This window comes from Elephantulus edwardii, unplaced genomic scaffold (assembly GCF_000299155.1).
Source record: "Elephantulus edwardii isolate Elephantulus edwardi_28Jun2011 unplaced genomic scaffold, EleEdw1.0 scaffold00063, whole genome shotgun sequence".
Taxonomy (NCBI): domain Eukaryota; kingdom Metazoa; phylum Chordata; class Mammalia; order Macroscelidea; family Macroscelididae; genus Elephantulus; species Elephantulus edwardii.
Genome location: NW_006399813.1, coordinates 5,319,354 through 5,345,249, shown reverse-complemented (window position 1 = coordinate 5,345,249; position 25,896 = coordinate 5,319,354). Strand labels below are relative to the sequence as shown.

At 45.8% G+C, this 25,896-nt stretch overlaps 1 protein-coding gene across 1 annotated transcript in view; it reads left to right on the top strand.

Moving 5' to 3' along the window:
• Positions 1-14,159, top strand: part of RAB7B (RAB7B, member RAS oncogene family) — a 23,447-nt gene extending 9,288 nt beyond the window's left edge. The window contains exons 4-5 of the mRNA XM_006887989.1: positions 5,635-5,760; positions 14,079-14,159. Coding sequence (XP_006888051.1) covers positions 5,635-5,760; positions 14,079-14,159 — 207 coding nt within the window. The remainder of the gene's footprint in view (positions 1-5,634; positions 5,761-14,078) is intronic.
• Positions 14,160-25,896: the final 11,737 nt, after the last annotated feature.

Below are 25,896 nucleotides of genomic sequence, written 5' to 3'. Positions count from 1 at the left end.
GGGTGAGGGTCTGAAGGAGGCGGGGCCCTGGGGTGAGGGTCTGGAGGAGGCGGGGCCGGGGTGAGGGCCCGGAGGAGGCGGGGCCTGGGGTGAGGGTCTGGAGGAGGCGGGGCCTGGGGTGAGGGTCTGAAGGAGGCGGGGCCCTGGGGGAGGGCCTGGAGGAGGCAGGGTAGGAAGAGGAGTAGTGAGGAAGCATAATGCAATAGTGAAATGGTGAGGGGGAGTGGAGAACGGAAACTGAGCAGGAGAACACGGGGTGACTTTAATTATACTTCAGAAACCCAGCATCAAGAAGGTATGAGGAGAGGCTGGGAAGTGACTGTCCTCTAACACCCTGCTTAAGCACAGCCACCCTGGGGGCCAGGCCCAGCAGGACCTGCATGCAGCTAAGTAATGCCAAAGACTAGCTGAAGGACAGGAGCCCTGGGGGAGCAACAGTTAAGTGCTCAGTTGCTAACCAGTCTTTTGTTCAAACCCACCAGCCACTCCCTCCATAGGAGAAAAGAATTCTTGTTGTTGCTGCTGCTATGGTTGTTATGACCTTCGAGTCAACTATGACGCATAGCAACCCCTAAGAGCAATGGATCTGAAACCTCCCCTATCCTGTGCTATCCTCATCACCTCTGGCGTACTCCAGCCTTCTGCAGTCACCATGCCAATCTATCTTGGTGAAGGTTTTCTCTAACACTGATCCTCCATCTTGCCAAGCGTGATGTTCTTTTCCAAGCACTGACTCCCACTCAGCACGCCCAAAGTTGTTGTGTACCATAGAGTCGGAACCGACCCTTAGCTGAACCTCCGGCAGGTTTTGGGGCCCAAGTAATCACATGGGATGAAATTGCCTATCCTTCTCCCATGGAGAAGCTGGAGGCCTTGCACTGCACGCCTTCAGGATTGCAGCACAGCTTCTTACCACTAGGCCACCGGAGCTCCTTAAGTATGTGAGACAAAATGTCACCATCTTTGCCTCTAAGAAGCACCCTGTTTGCACTCTCTCTAAAGCAGTTTGTTCCTTCTTTTGGCAGTCCAGGGGATAGTCAGTACTCTTCTCTAACCCCACAAATGAAAGGCATTGACCCTCCTCCTGCCATCTTTACTCACAGCCCAACTCTCAGATACATAGCAAGTACTTGAAAAGACCATGTCTTGGATCAGGCACACCTTAGTCTTTAAACTGACATCATTGTTCCTTTGCACCTTAGAGAAGGCCTTGACAGTAGATTATGTCCAGTACAACACGTTTTTTGATTTCTTGACTGCTGGTTACCAAGGATGCAGATTCAAGTGAGATGAAGTCATTTGCAGTTTCGATCTTTTCTCCATCTGCCATGCTGTTACCTCTGGGCCCTATGATGAGGACTTTTGTTTCCTTGATGTTGAGATGTAATCCACATTTGTAGTCTTACAGGTGAGGAAATTCTCTGGTTGCCATCAGTCAGCATAGACTCAAAGACACACACCAACAGCTGACAGGCAGTGCATGCTGGGCTCAGAGATGGGAGGGGTGGGAGGCACGTTCTCACTTACACAGAGTGAGGAGATGTGATGGGGGTAACAAGGGGACACCCTCCTGTTGTCAGACAGAGTCATACTTAAATCAACCAAACCCCACCACACCCCCATTTGCTGGCTGGCTGTCCTTGTGCCAGTTCTAGTTTCCTCGTCTGTGAAATGAGACCAGAACGTGGCCTTTATGAGGCAATTTGAGAACGAAAGGAAGTGATGCCTCCCAAGCTCTTGACAGCCACCGGCTGAACGAAGCACCACACAGCGAGAGGACGGTGCAGGTCAGACAGGGTTCCTCTGTCCTGTGCGGGATCGTGTTGAGTCAGTGGTGATTTCATAGCACCTAACAACAAAAGTGATGGAGTATGAACTATTTCTATTGTTGTTAGGTGCCATTGAGTTGTAGATGACTCAAAAATACCCTATGAATGAAAGACCTGAGCACTGTTCATAGAGTTTCCGGAGGCAAGCCATTTCGGAAGTGGATGCCACTACTGCTTCCAAGCTTGTTTTAATTGGGAAGTCCCACCAAACACTGTCCACCATGGGTAACCATTATTGCATTTGACCCATCAGTGTCACAGTGTTCAGCATCACAGTAACCACGAGTTACCTTTGTACAGCAACTGGACACACCAGGGCTGGCTATACCACCTAAAAGAATATTTGACAAAAAATACCCAACAATTTAAACCAGGCCTAAGGGCTGCAGATTAAAATCACCCACCTTGGGTTTGGTAGCATAACTTTCTGTCCATTAGGCCAACTTAGTTAACAAAACCAAAATGCACATTTAAGAGCACAGTGTTGCTGCTGCTGCTGTTGTTGTTGTTGTTGTTATGTGCCATCAAGTTACCTGTGATCCTATGTACAGCAGCTCTGACGCCTGCCCTGTCCTGAGCCAATCTCACTGACTCTGACACACCAGCCCCCATTGCCCAGTCACTGTATCAATCCATCTCATCTGGGGTCTTCCTCTCCCTCACGGTCCCTCCACCCTTCCGAGCATGACATTCTTCTCCAAGGTCTGGTCTCACACCCACAAAGTCATCTACAGCTCGTGGTGATGAGGCTGTGAACGACGTAGCTGAGCTCTGTGCTGTGCCTTGCTCCCCGTCTCTGTCCTGCCCCGGCCCGTTGCGGCTGTCCTGCCCTGACCCATTGTGGCAGTCACTGTCTGAGTCCATCTCACTGAGGGTTTTCCTCTCTTTCACTGACCCTCTGCCTTTCCCAGGATGATGTCTCTTGAAGGACTGGGTTCTTCTGAAAATATATTGTTGGGGGGGAACCCCAAAACGAAAACATAATAAGTGAGGCAGAATAATAGGTGAGGCAGAACATGACAGCTTCTATTTTTAAAAAACTGGTGGTAAAAAAAAAAAAAGATTGTTTGGATGAATTTATAGAAATACTGACTTAAGAGCTTAAAAAAAATCCCTACAGCTGCTACCAGTAAAAACCAAAAAGACAGTTGCCATTGAGTGAATTGCAACCTCATGTGTGTTACAATAGAATTGTGCTCCATTGGGTTTTCAATGGCTCATTTTTGCTGCCTTTCCTTCAAGGCACCTCTGAGTGGTCTTGAACCACCACTCTGTAGTTATCAACATAGTGTGTTAACCCTTTGCACTACCAGGCACCCCACTGCTGCTCCAGCAGGCAACAACAGGGAAGAAAAGCCAGTTTGTTAAAAATAGCAGCCTTGCTGTTTTTGTTGCCATCGAGTCATAGGCAACTCATAGCTACGCTATGAATGAAAGTCCTGGACACCTGTATAACTTTCGTCCTTTCTCCAGGTTCATAGGGTTTCTGCAGGCAAGCTATTACAGAAATGGATGCCACTCCTGCTTCCAAGCTTGTTTTTAATTGGGGAGCTCCACCAAACAGTGTTCACCATGGGTAATCATTATCGCATTTGACACATCAGTGTCACAGTGTTCAGTTTCACAGCAACCACGCATTACCTCTGTACAGCAAGTGGACAGACCAGGGCTATATGACCTAGAAGAATGTTTCACCAAAAACAAAGATAGGCCTGAGGGCCACATATTAGAGTCACCCACCTTTGGCTTGGTAGCATCACTTTCTGTCCTCTAGCCCAACTGACCTCTCTCTATGCTGTTGTTAAGTGCCATCGAGTTGTAGGTGATTCATAACCTTGTTAATACCTGTGTTTAAAAAAAGCTTTTCACTTAGATTCTTTTTTTCTATGCTTGGTTAGGTAATTTCTAATTTACCACAGGTTCTTAATCCTGTGTTGTTGTTGTCTTTATGTGACATCAAGTTGCCTGTGACTCATAACTGCCCTATGAGCAACAGCTCTGCACCTTGTCCTATCCTGAACCAGTCTCACTGTCTTGGACGCACCTACCCCCATGACTACAGTGACTGTGTCAGTTCTTCTCATCCAGGACCTTTCTCTCCTGCACTGTCCCTCCACCCTTCCAAGCACAATGTCCTGAGATTATGTTTTCTAAAAATGTTCTTTGCTATTTTGAGTAAATGGCTTACATTTATTTGGCCTGCTAATTTTATATAATTGATCATTTAAAATGTATAAACCAAAAATTAAAGTAAAAATACATACGTGGAAATAACATGGTAAACAATTATAGATAAAATTATGTAAACTAGACTTATTCTGCCAAACATGTAGCTTCTGATGATGAAATCAGAACAAAGGTAACTTGTTCATAGTGTTATTGTCAATCAAAAGTGAACTCAATGGAAAAAAAAACACTTCCCCAAGCATCATGCCAGTCATTTTAAACATCTTGAAAACATAGTTGGAATTGGAGGAGAGAAAAGTGAACAATGAAGCTGACCAGATTTCTTCTCAACCGATTTCTGAGGATGTAGGAGAGAGGCCCAGGGAATATTTGCAGCCTAATCCCTGCTGATATGTGATGCTCACTTGCATCCAGCCACGAGGAGACACCAGCGTCTGCTGTGGCGCTGACTCTGACTTTGAAGACCTGTGTGTGTGTCAGAGCAGAACCGTGCTCTGCAGGGTTTTCAGTGGCTGGTTTCTCAGAAGTAGATCACCAGGCCTTTCTCCCAAGCACCTCCACTTCTACTCAAGCTGTTAACTTTTAGGTTTGTAACCAAGCACTTACCCTTGCTGTCATCTGTTATTCCTTACAAAGAGACACAGTAGAGTTATATATACATAGTCTGTTACATATACATAGTCTGTTATAACCTGGCACCAGGACAGACCAGGCCACTCTGCCCAGTGGGAGGGAAGAGACAGAGCTTTATCAGATCAGAGGGCCCCAGTGACCTTGGGCAAATCCTAGTATGTCCAGACCTCTCTCTTGTGGGGCCTCAGGAGCGGGGAGTGGGCTTCGAACCATCAACCTTTTGGTTAACTGTCAAGCACTTATTCACTGTACCACCACGGCCCTTATTGAAAGCACTGAGTGAGTTCATATGTGATAAAGTGTCTAACATAGTGACTGGTTCATAAATGACGATTTAAAAAGGACACCAAGCCGTTGCCATCCAGTCAATTCTGACTCACAGGACTCTGCCCATAGTTAGGGCATCCGATTGTTTGTTCCTAGGGCTCTGCCCTGAGAAAGAAGGGTACTCAGGGGCTGTGTCTGTGCAGCCAGCTCAGGGAAAGACAGTCCTCAGTCCCCACAGTCCCTCCCTGGAAAAGCCAGAGGTAAGAAGAAGCTCTGAGGCAGAAAAAGCCAGAAAATACAGGAAGATCTGTGTTTTGACCTTGGGAAGTCAGCATAGAGCCTTGGGGCCGCCTCCTGCCAGGCCTGGATTCAAATTCAGGCTCAAATTCTTGTACACATTGGGCAGATTTCTTAACTCTCCACGACTCATTTTCTTTATTTAGAAAGTAGACCTTGTAATATTCGCCTCACAGATTTATGTGGAGGAAGTAAGAGATGATATGTGTAAAGTAATAGACACAGGGAAGGCAGTGATTGGAGAGGGTGGTGGGGCTATGATGTGTCCTGGTGATGATTCAGTGGTGATCCTGGGAGTGGCAGGAATGATGGGGGATGATAATGACATTGAAGTGACATGGCGGTGGGGGTGAGATGCTGGTGAGGGTGGTGACAGCTGATCAGAACCTATAAACAGAGATCATTGCTTCCCTTCATTTAGGTGTCCCAGGAGGTAGCCCAGCACTGGTGCAAAGAAAAAGGCATCACCTACTTTGAAGTCAGTGCCAAGAATGACATCAACGTGGTGCAGGCCTTTGAGATGCTAGCCAGCCAGGCACTGTCCAGGGTGAGTAGTTTTGATGACCAGACTGTCATGGAGTGTGATAAGGCCACAAACGGTGTGGTTAAGGTCGAGAGGCAACCAAGAGGTACTTGGTGGCAAGCTTGGGCAAGGATGCCTAATGAAAGAAATGTAGCATTATGAGTTAGGTTTAAAAACAGAATTAGTTGCATGTAAGTGGACATGGTAGGTGTGTTGGCTTAAATTATCCCCCCAAGAGATATATTCAAGTCCTAACCCCCTAGTCTTCATTAAGACCAGGGGCTCAACATCAAGAAGACAGATTCTCATCACTGGGCCAATTGTCAGCACCATGATAGTTGGGGGGGGAGGAGGGGAAATGAGGTTGTTAAAAATTACAGCAATCACGAAATCAAAAGACAACTGAATTGGGAAAATCTACTGTCAGGGACCTCTCTAGAGTACTGAAAAGTAACGATGTCAGTCTAGAGACTGAGGTACACATAATGCAGACCATGACCTTCGCAATTATGTGTTACGCATCAGAGAGCTGGACAATGACTAAGGATAACAGAAGAAAAATCTATGCCTTCAAATTGTGGTGCTGGAGAAGAGTCTTGAACATATCATGGACCGCCAAGAAAACAAATAGGTCTGTCTTAGGATGAAACCAAGTTTCTCCTTGGAGGCTAGGATTTTGAAGCTCCGTCTCACATACTTTGGGCATGTGGCCAGGAGGGACCGATCCTTGGAGAAGGACATCATGCTCAGAAGGATGGAGGGACAGCGCAGGAAAGGAAGACCCCAAATGAGATGGATTGAAACAGTAATTGGGGCAATTGAGGTTGGTGTGTCACAATTAGTGAGACTGGCTCAGGACTTTGCAGCATTCAGAGTTGCTACCCACAGGGTCGCTATGGGTCGCAGGCAACTTGACGGCACATAACAACAACCACCTCCCCCCTAGTGAATATGACCCCATTTGGAAATGTTGTTGTATGGTGTTGAGTCAGAACTAACTCATAGTTGACTCTTTAGTGGGTTTTCAGAAGCAGTGAATTGCAAGAGAGGAAACTGCCCATCCTTCTCCATTGGGGCAGTTAGTAGATTCGAACTATGTGTCTTTGGGATTGCAGTGCAGCCTCTTAACACTAGGTCACCAGAGCTCCCTCATTTGGAAATTGTCTTTGCAAATGTAATCATGCTAAGATGAGGTCATCCTGGATAACAGTGGGTTCTAAATCTGATGATTGGTGTCCTGGTAAGCAAAGAGGTTTAGGGACAGAGTCACCAGGGAGAAGGCCATGTCAAGACAGAAGTAGAGCTTAGAGCAACATAGCAACAAGCCAAGGAACACCAATGACTTCCTGGGACTGCCAGAAGGTAGGGAGCTCTGGTGGCCTAGTGGTAAGAAACTGCACTGCAATCCCCAAGGCTTGTGGTTCAAATCCACCAACTGCTCCATGGGAGAAAGATGGGCAGACTCCTCTCCTGTGATTGATGGCCTCGGAAAACCCATTGGAGAGTCACATATGAGTTGATTCTTGCTCAATAGCACACAACAATAACCAGAAGGTAGGGAGAGGCAAGGTAGGATTCTCCCTGGGAATAACCCTGAGGACAGACACCTTGATTTTGAACTTCTGGCCTCTACACAAAGAGCTCTTGTAGCACAGTGGTTAAGAGCACAGCTGCTAACTGAAAATTTGATGATTCAAATCAGGGCTTCAAATCTATTTGAACCAGTTCAGACACGACCAACACAGGAAATCAAAATAGATATGAATTTGTTAAATGTTTGTGTACCAGAACTATAACTGGAATGGGGGTTGAAGCCCTGGAATGAAAGATAGGAAAAGGCATCGTAAGGTCTTTCAGGAGCCTGATGTTGGAGAGGGGATTATTGCCAACATGGAGGAGAAGACATGAGTTCAAAGCAGAAAAGTCAGCCACCATCTCTGAGTAGGGCAACAACTGTTCACCTAGTCAAGAGACTTGGCTGCTATGTCGTGCATACACTCTGCTTGTTTTCTAAGGCGCCTCTAACAGGGTGTCGGCTTATTTCAATTGTTCCCAGCACACCCATGTCTTACAGATTTGGGTCCATTCCAGTTTCACTTCATCAGTGAAGTCATGACTCAACCAAGCAAAACTGGTTTGAAGTTCTGGTTCAAACTCTACCTGTTGTGTTACCATTGGCTCGGAACTGATGGCTGATTCTCCAGTGGGTTCTCAAAGGAAGAAATTGCACTAGAGGAGATAGTCCTTCTCTCCACATGCCTTCAGGCTGACAATGCAGCCTTACCACACGAGGCCACCAGAGCTCGCCCTACAAAGCCAAGGAAACAGGGCAGTTTTGATTTGTGTAGAAGGTCCCCTGTGTGTCAGAATTGACTGCACCAGCAGCACCCAACAGCTTCCAGAAAACTGTGAGAGCAAATGTCTGGTTTTTACGCCACCCAGTGGTAGCAATATGTTACTACAGCCCCAGGAAACAGCCCATTGTGGGTGTGAGTAGGAGGGGCCACAGAAGAGCCCGGCTGTAAGCCCCACATGAATCCACAAGGTGCATGTGGGGAACTAACTACAGGTTCCATTTTCAAGAGAAAGCAACATGGTGTGGAGGGATCTGGGGATGTGAGAATATGGTGAGCAATGAGCTGGCAGGGGCAGTAAGGGCCAGTTAGAAAAGGGCCTTGCAGGAGTTAGGATTTCATGCCCATAAACTACATTTTCCAGAACCCCCTGCTAGCCTCTCAGGACACACAGGAGGATCTCAACACCACAGGATAGACAAGGTGCATCTTCCTCAAGGTCAATATTATTCAGAAATCTACAGGATACTAACAAACATGCTAATTAGGTCAGAGACCTCAACAACCACTTTTTGAAGATAAACTAGTTTCAAAAAATCATCTCACCCAGGTAACAATAGCAAAGTTCAACAGAGCAGCAAACAACAAATGCTGACGAGGTTGTGGAGAAATTGGAAACTTGTTCACTGTTGCTGGGAATGTAAAATGGTGCAACCACTATGGAAGGCAGTATGGAGCTTTCTCAAAAAGTTGGAAATAGAAATACCACTTGATCCAGCAATTCTACTACTGGGAATTTACCCTAAAGAAACCATAACTGCCACCCAAGCAGATATATGCACACCCATGTTTACCGCTGCATTGTTCCCAATAAGAGAGATGGAAGCAACCCAAGTGCCCATCAACAAATGAATGGATAGAGAAGTTGTGGTTTATTCATACAATGGAATACTATGCAGCACTGAAAAAAGAAACGCATGCAATATTATACAAAATGGTGATCCAGGAGGACATTACACTGAGTGAAATATCTCAGTCACAAAAGGACAAATACAGCATAATGTCACTGTTATAAAATAGGATTACCATAGATGTTCAGGGGGAACTAAGAAATGAGAGGATAATGAATACAGCATTGAAACAGGTAAGGGAAAGAACTGTCTAAAAGAAATATATGATTAGGTATTGTTTGTATGATTAGGTATTGTTTGCATGACAACAGTCCAGAATAAGAGGTGCATAACAAAGTGTACTGGGGGCTGGGAGGAAGAAGGAAATTGTGTATCAATGAAAGAATCTTTTTAAAGAGAAAAGTGAATGGGGAAAGGGGGTGGAGAGAAAAATATGCAAAAACGAATGAATGGAAATCCAAGTTTTCTGTAAACTTTCATTAAATTATCAATTAAGAAACAAAGAAAAATATGAGTTTTAAGGTCAGTTTTCAAAAACTGAAAACCAGGACCTTTCTCCTCATTCTCAGTCATCCCAGTCCCTGATATGTTCGAGGAATCTGGGAAAGGAGCCCTGAAGGCACAGTGTGTAACACGGTGAGCTGCTAATGGGAAGGTCAACAGTTGGAGCATCAGCCCCCTCTCATCAGGAGAGAGCTGGTCAGTTTCCTGAGACATACAGCTTCAGAAGCCTCGCCGAAGGCCGCTGTGAGTCAGCATAGCCTGGACGGCAATGGGGCTGAGGAGGTCAGCGGAAGGCCCTGCTGTAAAGACGTACAGCCTCAGAAGTTTCATGGACAGCAGCTGTGAGTGAGCATAGATTGGACAGGTCAGGAGGGAAGAGACCAGACCAAATCCTCACTCTCCCATTTCCTGGTGGTGTGTCCTTGGGCGAGTCACTCCGCCTCTCTAAGGCACCTCCCTGTGTGTATGTTGCTGTTGTCTTCAGCTGCTGCTGCATTGGTCCTCAGTTCATGTAGACCCCATGGGTCTCCTTGGCTGTAATTTTTCTGGAAGCGACTCAGTAGGTCTGCCTTCTGCCAAGTGAGTTCATACTGTCAGCCTTCAGGTTCGCAGTCACCTGAAATACCCTAGTGCTGCCCAAGTTTCTTCCCTTCCATTAAGGAACAAATAGTATTTCCTCAGGAGAGCATGGTTAAATGTAGATAAAGTAATACCACAGCCCAGAGAAGCATTCAAAAAGAGGGTGTTGTTTTTTTCAGTGGGAGCCTGGTCTAAGGCTTCCAGGTGGTGGGTCTCAGCCCCAGGAAGGCCAAGTTCAGGGGTGCTGTCTTCATTCCCATGTGCTGCAAAAACAGAACAGAACAGAAATGAGTGGTTGAGTGGCTTTCAGAAATTCATTTTCTCACATTTCTTGAGGCTTCACGTTCCCAACCAGGGTCTCTGTGGTATAGGCTCCTTTGTTGGTAGACCAGGTGTTCCCTGATGCCTTTCTGATCCACATAGCACCCATGTTCCCCACTATAAAACCCACTTCTGTATCTCATCTGCTCTTCTAATAACTCATAAGTAACTAGATTTAGGATACATCTTGCAATGACATGAGCCCATTAACATAACAAAACAAACCCCTATTAGCAAATACGATGACATTCATAGGAATAGAGGCTAAGATTCCAACATATGTTTAATTTGGGGGTCAGGACACAATTCAATTCAAAGCAGGTGAGTAAGAGTTTACTAAAGAGTGCTGGTGGCCTAGAGGGTAAAGAATTGCACTGCCAACCCAAAGGTAGGCAGTTCGAATCCTCCAGCTGCTCTGAGAAAGAAAGACAGGCAATCTCCTCCTGTGCCCTCTGAAAATCCACTGGAGAATCAGCTGCCCAGTTTTTTGGAAGGAAAGAATGCAGGTTGGTTACCTTAGCATTTGCCTGTATTCAAAGATGAGGGGTTTGTTTATTCCAAAATATGATTGAGAAAACAAAACTGAACCGACTGTCCTATCAAGCTGATTTTGACTCAGCCCCAGTGAGTGTTGAAGTCTGTTAATCTTTATAGGATGAGATGTCCTTCCAAGGAACGGTCGGTAGATTCGAACCGCTGACCGTTCGTTTAGCAATCCCTCACAAAACCCACTGTGCCACCAGAGTTTGTAGTTAAAGAGGCGCCCATCTGCTCTGAGGGATTTGTGTATGCAGAACATATCTTCCAAATTACTGACACCCCCCTGCCAGGGCTGGTCAAGCTTGGCTCCAGCATGGAGCCAACACGGAAGGCCTGTCCACTCTAGTTTATGGTCTGTAGTGGCTTAGTGATAAGGAGCTGGGCTGCCAGTGCAAAGGAACACAGTTCAAATCCAGCAGCTGCTCCACAGGAGAAGGATGGACAATCTCCTCCTGTACGATTTGCTGCCTCTGATAACCCACTGAAAGGTCAGCTAGGGGTCAGTTCTGACTTAGTGATACACAACAACAACAACAACCCACAAGAGACAAGCTCGCTGTGTCTAGGAGAAAAGCGGGCTGGTGAGCAGCTGCTCTGTGAAGTCACAGAAGCTCTACGAGGTCCTCAGGCCCCTGGGTTCAATGACAGGTCATTGAGGAATCCAGGCTGGAGCACAGTCACCACCCCACTGCTGCACTGCATGCGTCAGAACACAGCTGTATTGCTCATGGTTCAGGCAGCCAGGAGGATGAGAGCCTGGAGAAAAGAATGGCCCACAACAGCTCATTAGGGCCTGCAGGTTGTACTTGGAGGGTTTCTAGGAAATAGAAGAACGAGGTGGTACCATTATCGGGCGAAAGCAGCGTTGTGAGTGGGAAGCGCTCAGGCTGGTTTAGGTGATGAGAGCCAGCATGAAGCTCTCTCAGCACGGAGGTGTGAGGAAGTGCTTCACACCCTCCAAGGCAGCACTGGCTTGACTCCTTGTGGGACATATGGAGCCGCTCTGCAGACACTCCAGAACCCTCTCCTACAAGTTGCAGGGGTTGCCGATTTACCATAATGTGACAGGGACACAAAAGGAGCACTTGCTATTGGAAAATTAGCATCAGGAGACTTGCTCAAGGCAGGGTTACCACAAACCTGTAACGCCCAATGAATCAAAGTGCTGAAGGGCTGAATCCCACAGCCCCGTGCCTTCAGGAAAAATGACTCTCTGTCTGGATGGCAGTGAGCTGCGCAGAGCTAGGTGCATCTGCTCGGCTGTGGTGGGATCACCACCATCAGGCCCCAGGAGGCAGGCCCTGGCCTTCTGAGACCCAGGGCTTGGTCATTCAGGGCCCGCTTGATGGTGATGTCCCTCATTACTTCCAAGAATCTGCTGGACACCACCAGGCCTGGACTTGGATCTGTGGAATGACTAGATCCCCGTTGTGCAAGGCTCCAGAAGTTAGCCCCTCAGATGGAAAGGTAGTCAGAGACCACCAGGTCCCTACTCACGCGAGTGCACACAGAACATGGCAGGGTAGGGAGAGGGGGTCCTCTTAAGAACCCCTTCGACCTGTCGAATCCACCTCCTTGAGGACTGGCCCGCATTGACAACCAAAGGCATGGGGTGGGGGTCTGGGATAGAACTGGGGCCAAATGGGGGATGGGGTAATTGTCAGAGCCTGAAAGGGGCTTTCTGGGGCTCTTGTTAAGACCCAAGCACTCTAGGGAGTGGGCAAGGAAGCCAATAGCCTGTAGGGACATGGAGTCTATTTGTGGGGGCACAGAAAATTGAGTGGGAGGTGGACGGGGGTCGAGGAGGTCGAAGCCAGGCTGTTTGTGAGGCAGGGTGTCTGGCAGATGTAATTGCTTCCTCTGGAAGAAGGAAAGGCCGTGGGACCTGGCTGAAGATGAGACCACCTGGACCCCTAACTTCACTGCTGTCCTGAGCTCCTGAAAAAGGAGGGGAGACAAATACTTATCAACAGACAAATGGCTAAGGAAACTGGTGCGTTCACATGAAGGAGTATATGCAGCACAGGAAAATGATGAAGACTTCTTAAAATCCTGCACCCCGTGGGTGAATCCAGAACAAACTATGCTAAGTGACGTAAGCAAGTCACAAAAAGAGAATTACTAATTTAAAATGTGAAGGAAAGGTTTGCACATCAACTTAGTCATGGAGGGTTAACAGGGATGAGAAGGGAAGGAGAAGGGAGGAAAATGAAGAAGTGGATAGGGTGAAAGGAAAAGCAGTGTGCAGTGAAGGTTTGATGAGACATTGTAATTACCGACATTAATCAGGTGTGATTAATGTCATAAAACAAAGTGGACGAATGACTAAAATCCAATGTGATTTGTAAACTCACATGCAAATTAAAAAATGTATGTGTATATTGTTTGTTGTTGTTGTGATGTGCTGTCGAGTCGCTTGCAACTCATAGTGACCCTATGTACAACAGTCCTAAACCGTGCTCTCTCCCTTGCCAATCTCACTGTCTCCAACACACCTATCCCCATTACCCCAGTGACGGAATCAATCCATCTCATGGAGGGTCTTCCTCTACTGCATTCTCCCAAGCATGATGTCCCTCTCCAAGGACTGGTCCCTCCTTGCAACATGTCCAGAGTATGTCAGACAAAGCTTCAGAATCCTTGCCTCCAAGGAGCAGCCTGGCTTCACTCTCTCCAGGATGAACATGTTTGTTCTCCTAGCAGTCCATGGTATATTCAGTACTCTTCTCCAGCACCAAAGCTCAAAGGCATCAACTCTCCTTCTGTCATCCCTAGTCATTGTCCAGCTTTCTGATGCATAGCGATTCATGGCAAAGACCATGGCCTGTATCAGGCACACCTTAGTCTCCAGACTGACATCGTTGCTCCACAGTACCATGGAGAGGTCTCTCACAGCAGACTTTCCCAATGCAATTCGTCTTTTAATTTCCTGGCTGCTGGTACCAAGAGTTTTTATTGTAGAGCCAAGCAAACTAAAGCTATCAATACTCTCAATCTCTTTACCAAGTATGTGTATATAAATATACTTTTTAAAAAGTCTGAGAGAACAGGAAGGGAAGGAGGAGGTGGGAAAGGACAATGGCTTCCCTTTCAGGCCTCAATTTCCCAGCATTCCAGTGGGGGCTGAACATGTACAAAAGTATTGATATTCTTCAGGACATGAAGCCTCACTGGTTCTACTCTTCTTTTCCAGTATCAAAGCAACTTAGAGAATTACCTCACAGGCTCCATCAAGCTCATGCCAGAAGACAAGCCCAACAGAGCATGCTGCTGACCCTCATCGCGCCCGACCCGAGCCCCTAGACCCTCCCCAATGACTGGTGACCGGGCTTGAGGGTGCTGCCAGCCCCACTGTGGACCCAAAATGGTTTTCTGAGAGACAGTCGGGGCCCAGCATCTATGCTATCTGGCAGCAGTCACTGTCTCTCCACATGAGCTTCTCCTGTCGAGGTGACTGAAGCTCTGAAGCCAAAGTGCCTGACCCCTCCACATGAAGTGTGTCCAGAGCACAGAGGCAGCCGCAGCCTCAGGGACAGAGTGGTCAGGGTAGAATCGGGCCTTTGGGGGTCTAGATGAAGCCCAGAATGTTACAACCAAATTCTGGCCCTGCAGGAGTTCCTTTGTGGCCCAGACTTTCCCACCACTTTCTTCTAAACACATCATTCCAGAATGCACCTCGCCAGACAGGCTGCTTCCTGTGTTACCGTCTCCTGTGGATGGTCCTGCTCATCCCAGCCGGTCACATGCCTCTCAAAGCACAGCTCTGCTCGGAACGATGGTGCCCTCACTCCCCTTGGGAACCAAGGCCCAGAGTGAGGGTCCGAGCATTTGTCTCAACCTCTTGTAGAAGTTCATCGGTCCTGGACCACCTCCTCTGGTCCCTCACTGAACCACAGAACTACAGAACTGAAGGAGCACAGGAGAGATTTCAAAAGGCACTCAGGTCCATGCCTCCTTGCCAATACCCCAGTGACTCTGGTAATCCTCTCTGAGCCTCAACTTGTGCATCTGTCAAATAGGGTGCTACGTGCCCTTCCTACAGCAGCCTGTGGTTCTGAGAAGCACCAGCTCTTCTTCAGTGTTCTTCCTGATATGCATGTATGTACTGAGTCCTTCCGCAGCATCCTTGAGTATGATAAAGGAGTCTAGTTGTGTGGTGCATTACATGTTGCTCTGCTAACGGAGAAGTCAGTGGTTCTAATTCACCAGCTGCTCCATGGGAGAAAAATGGACCGTCTCCACTCTTTAAGTTTTACATCCTAAGAAACTCGATAAAGGGTCACCATGAGCCAGAATTCACTCTGTCAGTGGTTTGGTTTTGAGGTTTACTCTGTATGACATTGAGGTTCCTAAAAAGACCAAAAAAACCCCAAACAAACCAGGCAAGGACCCTCCTTTCCCTAGAGATGAATTAGAGAGCATCCCAGTGAAGTAGAGAGGCCATCACCACAGAATGTAAGCATATATTCCCAAATAGCAGTAAGTGTTATGAACAAAGGGAGGAAAGGTCATGGGATTTTAGACAGACTAGCCCAGGAAGGCTTCCCTGAAGAGGCAACATTGGCTCAAAAGCTGGAGGATGAAAGGGCCACCTGAAATCTGGAAGAAAAACATTCTAGAAAAAGGGAGCAGCAAAACTCCAAGGCCCTGAGGCAAAGACGAGCTTGCTGTGCTCTGGGAATGGCGAAAGTAGATCCATTCAGGTAAGAACTCAAAGCTTCAGTGCCAGGAACCACGCCTGACTGTTTGCTTCCTTGGGCCACAGCTCCTTGGCGCTGTGCTAGCATTGAGCACCAGAGGGCAGCAGTGCCCATTCTCTTCCTGAGTGGAACATGGACATCCACGTTTTTTGAAGAGCTCTTATCTCCAGAAAGCTGATGGACAGAGCTTGCGCGTGGGCCTAGGACATGTTCAGTGCCTCTGGTCTTGTGGGACAGTTCCAACTTCTTCATCCTAGCACGAAATAAGTAAATGCAATCTAAATAATTCAGACAAGAGAGATGGGTTTACTGATCAATGTTCATGACAAGTACTAGGATATGAAATCCATGGAGTTTTTGTCCAGAAGTCTCTATAACTATAATCTACTTGTTCTCCTGACTGCAGACAGTGAGGAGGTGGACAAGACTGGCCTCTCGGCATCTCCCTCAGCCAGGCCCCAGACCACCAGACAAATGTGCTGTGTAGAATCCCGGAGCTCAGGCTCAGGGCACAGCTGAGGATTCCGGCCTAGGGCTGACTGAAGACACACTTTGACAGAGGGACTTAGTGGAGGATTTGTAAGGGAGTTTTAGGGGCCTTCCTCCCCACACTTGCCCGAGGGCACAAACTGGTACATCCTGGGCAACAGTTTGAAGCTAACATAGGCTAGAGTGGGCACAGTGTCCTTCAGAGCTCCCAGAGGCGAAAGACGCTGCCCACAGAGGGTGGCTTGCCATGCACGCTCTCCTGGGAGGCAGACAGCAGAGGGTCATTTTATCCTGTGTGGGGAATGATAGAGCCATTTGTACAGGACCATTTCTAAGTGTGCACAAGACATAATAAATGTTTACTTTCTTGTTTTTATCTTCTGCAGTATTAAGTTTCCAAATATTAAAAGGGAAACGCATACACGGTTCAAATCTGAAAAGATATGAAAAGGCAGAGAACAGAGACCACAATAGAAGTAGTCACACCGTTTGTGGGGCCTAGTGTGAAGTGAAAACGCTGGGCCTTGGGCTCAAAAATTAGAATTTCAAGATGCCGACAATAAAGCATTAAAGGAAACACAGCCCCTTCTGAAGTACGGAGTTCTACCGCAGGCTCAGCGCACACATCATGTGCCTCCTGCCGAGACAGGAGCCTGGACAGAATGCCCCAGGTGAGGGCTCTGAAGGGCAGTTCCAGGCTGCTGGTGAGGACCAGGGCCCTGGCCGGGGCTCTGGGTGGCACATGCCCTTGAGGCTTGGAAAAGAAAGTGAAATCTTATCACCAAATAAACTTGGGCTGAGTCCAGCTGGGTGCCAAGCTGCCCAAGGGAATTTTGAGGAATGCTGGCAGATTCTGCTGTTTGCTACCACTCAGCATACGCTCGGGACCCTTGTGTTCACTGGATGACCTGCTCCACACACTGGCCACGAGCAAAAAAAGGCTTTCCCCGGCAGTCAAACCAGATGGGCACCCATAGCCTGGCTCTTGTTTCCAAGGGGCCCAGGGAGGGTGCACTGAGGCCCAGGGGGGCCCATGAGCAGCCATGCCCACAGCAACACCCAGAACCAAGAAGTCCGTCGCAGACACAAGCAGAGGCCTTGTGCCGTTTCACAGGGGGATCCTCTGTGTGGGCCCTCAGGGGAGGTGGGGGACTGGGATAGAAGGTTATCTCAGAGGGCAATGCCCTCCCTGTACAAGACCCATGTGTGCATGTGTGTGTGTGGAATTGTGTGTCTGTGGTGTCATGTGTATCATGCATGTGATCATTAGAAGGTGTATGGTGTGGCATGCTTGAGGGGTGTGTGTAGCTGGAATTTGTGTAGTCTGTTCAGGGAGGGTGTGTGATGTCTGTGTGTGGCGCGTAGGGTGTATGGCTTTGTGGTTACAGTGTGTGCACTAGGCATGATGTGATGTATATGTTCTGTGTAACATGTTGGATGTGTGTGCATCGTGTGAGGCATGACGGTGTGTGGGGTGTGGAGTGTGTGTGGTAAGGCTTGGTGTGGTTATATTTGTGTGGCATTGCTGAGTATATGTGAGATAGATGTGTATTATGTGATGTGAGGACAGGGTGGAGTGTAGAGAAGGGAGCCAGAGCTTAGAAGGTCGGAATAGGCAACCTCTGGTGGCCTAGTGGCAAGAAGCTGCACTGCAATCCCAGAGGAGCACGGTTCAAATCCACCAGATGCTCTACTGAAGAAGGAGGGACAATCTCCTCCTGCACCAGTCAGATCCAATTTGACGATACACACACACACACACACACACACATAAATAATAATAATAAAAAATTTAAAAAAGAATGTCAGAATAATAATTAGCCTAATAAATTTGGAGGAGGCAAATGAACAGTTGGAGAGGTGCAGTGCTGGGAGGTTGGCACTCCAACACTGCTGAGAGCATTACTCTTATCAATGAATCCTCAGAGTAAGCGAAGGGGGAAGGCCTTCACCTCACTTCAGAAGTGAGAGGACTGAGGCCCATCCTCCCTCCTCCTGCCCCTCACACTCAGCCAAGTCCAGTCCCACCCCGACTCTGCCCACCCATTGGGGGCACACTGCCCTCCCGCAGGACCCTGAGCCTGTACTCTCGCCCTGTTCTTAGCCACTCTACTTGGCAGGCATCCCAGTGGGCTCGCAGGGCCCTCGAAATAGAGGATGAAAGCCTTCTTGTGGTCCAGACCCTGCACCATGGACAGCTTCTCCTGCTCCAGCCACGACCTCCCTCATTCTCTGACCTCAGAGCTCTGTTCCCCCAGAGTAATGGCCTGTTCTGATCAGTTGTGGTCTCTGTGAGGAAAGCTGGCCCTGCCTCCTTGACCACCAAGCTCCTCCTCAGCTGTGGGCTGAGCTGAAACACTGCTTCTTCCATGAGCCTCCCCTGACACCCCAGACCAACTCAGGGCCCCACATGCTCCAAGGGACCTATCCGTCTTCCTGAGGGCTGCGTAGTATTCTATTGTGTGAATGGACCACAAATTCTCAATCCATTCAGTCGTGGCTGGTCATGAATGGGGACCCAAGGTGGGAAGGGGTGTGAGCAGAAGGGTCAGGATGGGTAGGGGCAAGACCACTGTATTGGTGGGTCCTCCACTTCACTCTGTCTCCTCTGTGCCCACAGCAATGTCAGTACATGGTGGTGATTGGTGGTGTCCTCAAGTCCATTCAGCTTGCTGGAGCTGCATATATTTTGGGGAGCAGTTCACAGAGAGCCTCTGCTGGGTGACAACCAGTGGATTATCTGTTAATGGCCGAGCACTTAACCATTTAGTATGAAAAGCACCTTTTTAATTTTTAAAAAAATTTTATTTTAATTTGGTTTGTATGCAAAGCTCGTATACATTGTGCTTCACACGACCTTTCATTCACATTGTGTTTCATACGATAATTCTCATTCATTATGGTATGGGGTTGGGGTTTGTTTTTTTGTTTTTGTTTTTTACAAACTAGTTTTTTTTTTCCATTTTATATTAGTTTGATTACAAAGTTCACATACATTGTGTTTCACACTACTCTTAATTCACATTGTATTTCATACAATCATTCCCATGCATTATATTTTATAAAATTAACCACCACTGGGCTATGTCCATGTTTTCCTGGTCTTTTCAGGTCCCAGCTGGATCCTTCCCATTTCCTTCACCCCCTCCCTCCACCCACCAAACTGTGCAACCCGGTGGTCTTACCCCCACCCATCCTCACCCTTCTGCTCACACCCTTTCCCCCTTGGATCCCCATGCATGTCCAACCACAACTGAATGGATTGAGAAGTTGTGGTACATTCATACATAGAATACTACGCAGCACTCAGGAGCAATGATTTTGAAAACTACTGCAGAACTTGGGAGAGAACGGAGAGTATTAGAGCGAGCGGACTAGCTCAGTCTCATAAGGACAAATACCGCATAAGACCATTACTGTAAAACTAGAAGGCTAGCTAGTGAAAGGCACCTTTTTCTTAACTGTTCGTTTGCCTTTAAACTGAAGTCTCCTTATAGACAGGGCTTATTTTCTGTAATCATTTTAAGCTCAGCACTTAGTGTAGCGATTAGCACCAAAAATAAAACCAAACTCACTACCGTCAGTTGGTTCACCCTTAGGGCAGAGTAACATAGCCTCTTTGTGTTTCTAAATCTGCGAATTTTAATGGGGACAGACAGACTCACCTTTCTCCTGCAAAGTGGGCTGTCAGTGGTTTTGAACTGCCAAACTTTCTGTTAGCAGCGCAGCACTAATCCACATGCCATCAGAGCTCCTAGAGTTTGGCACCTAAGTTCCCCCCAAATACTACTCTGCTAACAGTCCCGTTCTGACTCACAATGAATAGAGCAGCCTGAGAAGATTCCAGGGCTTTCATCTTTCTGGAAGCAAAATGTCTCATCTTTTCCCACAAAGTGGGTGGGGGATGCAAACTGCTAACTCTGCACAATGCTTGATCTGCTGTGCTACTAGGACTCCTTAGTGAGGACCCAGTAGGTGATAAACAAGGAGCTCTGTGGCTTAGTGATAAGGAATTGTGCTGCCTACCCAAAGGTACACAGTTCTGATTCACCTTGGGAGAAGAATGAGCTATTTCCTCCTGTGCAATTTACCGCCTCTGGCGGGTCCAACTCAAAGGTACACAGCAACAACTGGTGATAAATGAGGGGCTCACGTGCCTTAGTCCCTACCAGTTGTGCAGCTAAGTGAAAGGCCCCTCATCTCTAGCAGTTCAAAAACACCAGCACTCCACGGGAGAAAGATGGGCAGCTTCCTTCAATAAAGAAGGTAGGAGGGTGGCCAGAGGGCCAGAAGATGGATGAACAATGAAGATAGTGTAAGAGCTGAAGGAAAAAAGAAGGCTAGGTTAAATATTCATGAGTCTTATATCACAATTACCTTTTGTGAGTGATTTATGTCACTCAGCATCACTTGTTCTAGGTTCTCCCATTCTGTGTAGTAGTTCACAAATTCTTTATTATATTTTAGTCACACACACACACACACACACACACACACACCCAAGAAGACTAGGTCTGCACAAAGCTTAGCCTTATAGACCATGGAAAAGGAACAATGGGGAGCCATCTAAGAGTCTACAGCAGAAGAATGATGTGATCTGCTTTGTTTTAGAAGGATATTTTTAGACCACCAGCTGCCATCAAGTCAATGACTCCACATGTTAGAGAAGAACTGTGTTCCATGGGGTTTTCAACAGTGAGATTTTCTAATATGAATGCCAGTGCTTTCTTCTGCGTGCTTCTGGGTGGATTCAAGGCGTCAGTCTTTCAGCTAGTATCCCTCATGGAAACCATCTGCAAAATCCAGGGACCTGGGAAATGGGAAAGAGCCAGCCGGGATCTGGAAAGACAGGACAGTGGTGGGCATAGATCAAAGGTGATTAATTTTATAAAATGTAATGAATGGGAATGATTGTATGAAACATAAGTGAATGAAGAATGAGATAAAACATAATGAATACAAACATAAGCAAACCAATATAAAATAAAAATTTGTTTTTAAAAAAAAAAAGTCCAGGAACCTCTGGAAGGATATTCAATCATTGGAGTCACGGCTGAACTGACTCATACACGACACTCCATCAGGTTTTCTGAGGCTGTAAATTACACAAGAGAGAAATGCCCATCTTTCTCTCACACAGTGGTTGGTGGATTCCAAATGCCACAGTGTTGTGCCATTTGGCTAGCCACCAGGTCTCTACCAAGCGTGCCAGCAAAGCTCGGCTGGGGATTGCTGTGCTGTTACTAATTGAGTGAGGGTGCTCCAGTGGTTTACAGGACAGGGAGTCGAGCTGCCAAATCAATGGTGAGTGGCTCGCATCCACCAGTTATTCTGCAGGAGAGAGATGGACAATCTCCTCCTGTCTCATTTACAGCCTCTGGAAACCTATTGGAGGATCAGCTCTGAGTCGGTTCTGATTTAACAGCAATGAGGTTTGTTGAGGTGAGTTGAGTTGAGTTGAGCTGAACTGAATTGAGTTGAGTTGAGCTGAATTGAATTGAGTTGAGTTGTGTTGAGCTGAGTTGATTAAATCCACCACTGGTCTGTCAGTTTGTTGTACTGCAGTGGCTTGCATTTTGTGCTGTTGGAAGCTATGTCACCAGTAATTGCAGTCCTAGCCAGATCTCTCATGGTACACAGATTTCAGCAAGCTAAGACATACTAGGAAGCAAACCTGGCCATCCGCTTCTGAAATAATGTTGTTGTTTACCGTCACGTTGAAACTGACCCATAGCTGACCCTCCAGAGGGTTTTCAGAGGCAGATCGCCCATTCTTCTCCCTCGGAGCAGCTGTTGGCCTCGAACTGCTTGCCTTAGTGATTACAGTGCAGCTTCTTGCCACTAGGACACCAGAGCTTCCCCCATTGGGCCCTTAAGAACTATGAATAGCAACAGAACATTGTCTGATACAGTACCAGGAGATGAAGGACCTTCATTGTGGGTGTAGTGTGACTCGAAATGAAGAAAAATAGCTGCAAACACCCATTAATAATCTGAAAGTGGGGAAAGTTGAAAGTTGTCAAAAAATCAAATTTAACATGTGAAAACCAATATTTTAGGCACCAGTGAGTTGAAATGGGCTGTTATTGGCCATTTTGAGTTAGTTTTGTAGTCTACTATGTTGGTAAGGACAAAGTGAAGAATGGCATTGCATTCATTGTTTAAAACAACACATTAAGATAGGCCCCGACTAGACAATGGGACATGCTAAAACTTAAATCCTTAAATGCATTTAAAACACACACACAACTTGTCCAAAAGAGTGAAAAGAAAATACACAGACTGGGGAAAATATTTGGCAATAACTTACCTCACAAAGAATCATCTTAAAACTTATCAGAAACTCCAACACCTCAAGAAAAAGACAGCCCAATACAAAATGGGCAGAAGACATAAATAAACACGTCACTAAAGAAGACATTCAGATGGCCACCAAACACACAAAGAAGTGCTCAAGTTTATTAGCCATTCACTCTCTGTGGTAGAATGGTGTTACTTCTTGTTGTTATGTGCTGTCATGTGAGAACCAACTCATAGCTGACCCTTCAGAAGGCTTTCAGCCTGCAAATTGCACAGGAGGAGACTGATCCATCTTTCTCCATCTGAGCAACTGGTGGATTCGAACTGCCAGAGACATGGCTGGTGGTATAAGCAGCGCAAATCCCTACAGACTGTGCCACCAAAGCCATTTGGTATTATTGTTGTTGCTAAGTGTCTCTGAGTCAACTACAATTTCATAGTGACCACAGATCTAAACCTGGTCCTGTCATGTGCTGCTCTGATCATCGCTAATATTCTTGAGCCCACTCTTAAAATCACTGTACCAATCTACCTCATTGAGGATCTTCTTCTCTTTCACTGATCTTCTACATTTCCAAGCATAATGTCTTTTTCCAAGGACTACTTCCTCCTAACAAAATATGTGGGATGAAGCTTCACCATCCCTGCCTCCAAGGAGCACTCTGGTTACCCTTTCTCCAAGACGTATTTGTTTCTTCCTTTGGCAGTTCATGGGATATTTAGTATTGTTTTTCAACATCACAACTTCAAGACATTTGTTCTTCTGTTATCCTTATGTATTATCTAACATTTAGATGCACACAAGTAATTGGAAAGACCATGGCTTGAATCAGATGCACCTGTCTTTAAACTGATATTGTTGCTACTTAACACCTTAGAGAGGTTCTTGACAGCAGATTTTCCCAGTACATATCTACTTGATCTCCTGACTACTTGTACAAAGGGTATTTACTGATGGTGGATCCAATCAAGATGAAATAATTGACGACTTCAAGATTCTCTCTGTGTATCATCAGGCTTCCTGTTGGCCCGATAGTGAAATTTTTTGTCTTCTTGATATTGAGATAAAATCTGTATTGAAGGCTATTGTATTTTTTTTTCTCGCATACAGCAAGTGTTTTAAGTCCTTCTCACTTTCAACATGCAAGATTTGTATCACCTGCATAACACAAATTGGTGATGAGTCTGATACTAAAACTACATTCTTCTTTATAAAATCCAGACTCTGGAATGATTTGCTTCAAATACAGACTGAATGTTGCTCTTTCTAGACACCATCAAGCCTAGTACAACCCCATGAACAACAGATCTCAGCCTTGTTCTGTTCTGTGCCATCCTTACCTCCCTCCCTGACATACTCGAGCTCATTGGTTAGTCACCGGGTCGATCCATCTCATTGAGGGTCTTTCTCTCATCCTCCACCTTCCCAAGCATCATGATTCTTTTCAAGCAATCATTTCAATCTTTTCTCTATCAGAATGTTGCCAGTTTGCCCAGTAGGGCAGATTTTTGTCTTCTTGATTTGGGATGCAATTCATATTGAAGGGTGTAGACTGTGATTTCCCACAGCAAATGTTTCAAGTCCTCCTCACTTTCAGCAAACAATGCTGTGTCATCTGCATAAAGCAGGTTGTTGATGAGTCTTCCTCCAATCATAATGCCATATTTTTCTTCATAAAGTCTAACTTCTTGAATGATTTGCTCAGCATGCAGGTTGAATAAGTATGGAGAAAGGATACAGTTCTGACACACACCTTTTTTAAACCATGCAAGTTTCCTTGCTCATACAAGAGCTTTTTGGTCTAGGTCTAGGTTTCATATAAGCACAATTATTAGACAAAGACCAAAACAATTATGAGATATCATCTCATCCCAACAGTAAGAGAAAAGTTCAATAAGACGATAAATGCTGACAAGGGTATGGATAGATTGACCTTGTCATGTAATGCTGGTGTGAGTGCTGGTGGGCGTAACTACCAGAAAATTGGAACTAGAAATATCATTTGATCCAGCATTCCCCATGCTAAGAATGTACCCTAAAGAAACAGGAGCTGCAATGCAAGCAGACATATTCACTCCCATGATCATTGCAGCATTATTTATAATGACAAAAATACAAAAACACACCATGAGTCCATCAATGGACAAATGGATAAATAAACACTGGAATACTTTGCAACACTGAAAAAATAATTTAAAATATACTGCAGAACACGGATGAATCCAGAGGACATTATGCCCAGTGAAATAAGCCAGTCAGAAAAGAACAAATATTGTTTAAAATTACTATTCTAAAAACTGCAGGAAGTTTTACACATATATAGAATCATTCTTTGATGGCTACTAGGGTTAAGTAGGGGGGAAGAGGTGACTAATAATTAATAAATAGATAATAGATATACATTAAAATGGGTCAAGGGAAAGACGATATACAATACAGGAATAATCAACACATCACTAAACAGAGGTGAGACACACAGAAGTAAAAAGGAATTAGTGGAAATCAGAATTGAAAGAAGGACATGCAGAAAGTGTGATTTTTATCGTGGATCACATAGAAATTAATTTTTGTATAATAATTTCACATAAAAGCTAATGTTATAAAATGTTTTAATAATTAAATGAAAAAATAATTTCCTTTGTAACTTTCACTCGAACTACAATTTAAAAAAAGAAGCCACTAAAAAGAAATAAATATCTATCCTGAAATAACATGCTGTCAGTGATAAGATGATATCCATAGTCATACAAAGAAGAAATGTTAATATAACTACTCTTCAACTTTATGCCTTAACTACTAAAGTCAAAGATTAAGAAACTGAGGATTTCTATCAACTTTTGCAGTCTAAATTTGATCAAACATGCAATCAGTGTGATTTGATGATTACTGGTTATTAGAATGCAAAAGTTGAAGACAAATGCGATAATGGTTACCCATGGTGGGCAGTGTTTAGTGGAGCTTCCCAATTAAAACAAGCTTGGAGTATTATGGTTATCACAAGAGTCCACAATTAAGGTTGCATAGTGGAGTGTACTTGGGGCAGTGGGAGGGGTGTGGGGGGGATTGTGTACCAGGGAGAGAGTGTTTCTTTTACTTTTCAAAGAGAGGAGTGGACAGGGGGGAGGAGGGGAGGGCTGGGCGGGAAGAGAAGTGCAGCGATGAATCAGTGGAAATCTAAAATCTCTGTAAATCCTCATTAAAATTATTAAAATTAAAAAATTCAAACAAAACAAAACACAAAAAAGCCAAGCATGGAAGCAGGAGTGGCATCCATTTCTGAAATAGCTTGCCACCAGAAACCCTATGAACCTGGAGAAACGATGAAAGTTAGGCAAGCGTCCAGGTCTTTCATTTATAGGGTTGCTATGAGCTGTCAATGACTTGACAGCACTCAACAACAACAACAGCATATCAAAAAGTTTAGTGTTCATAGGGTTTTCAAAAGCCTTTTATTTAGGAAGTAGATGGTCCACCCTGCTTCCTGTTGTTGTTGTTGTTGTTATGTGCCATTGAGTAGCTTG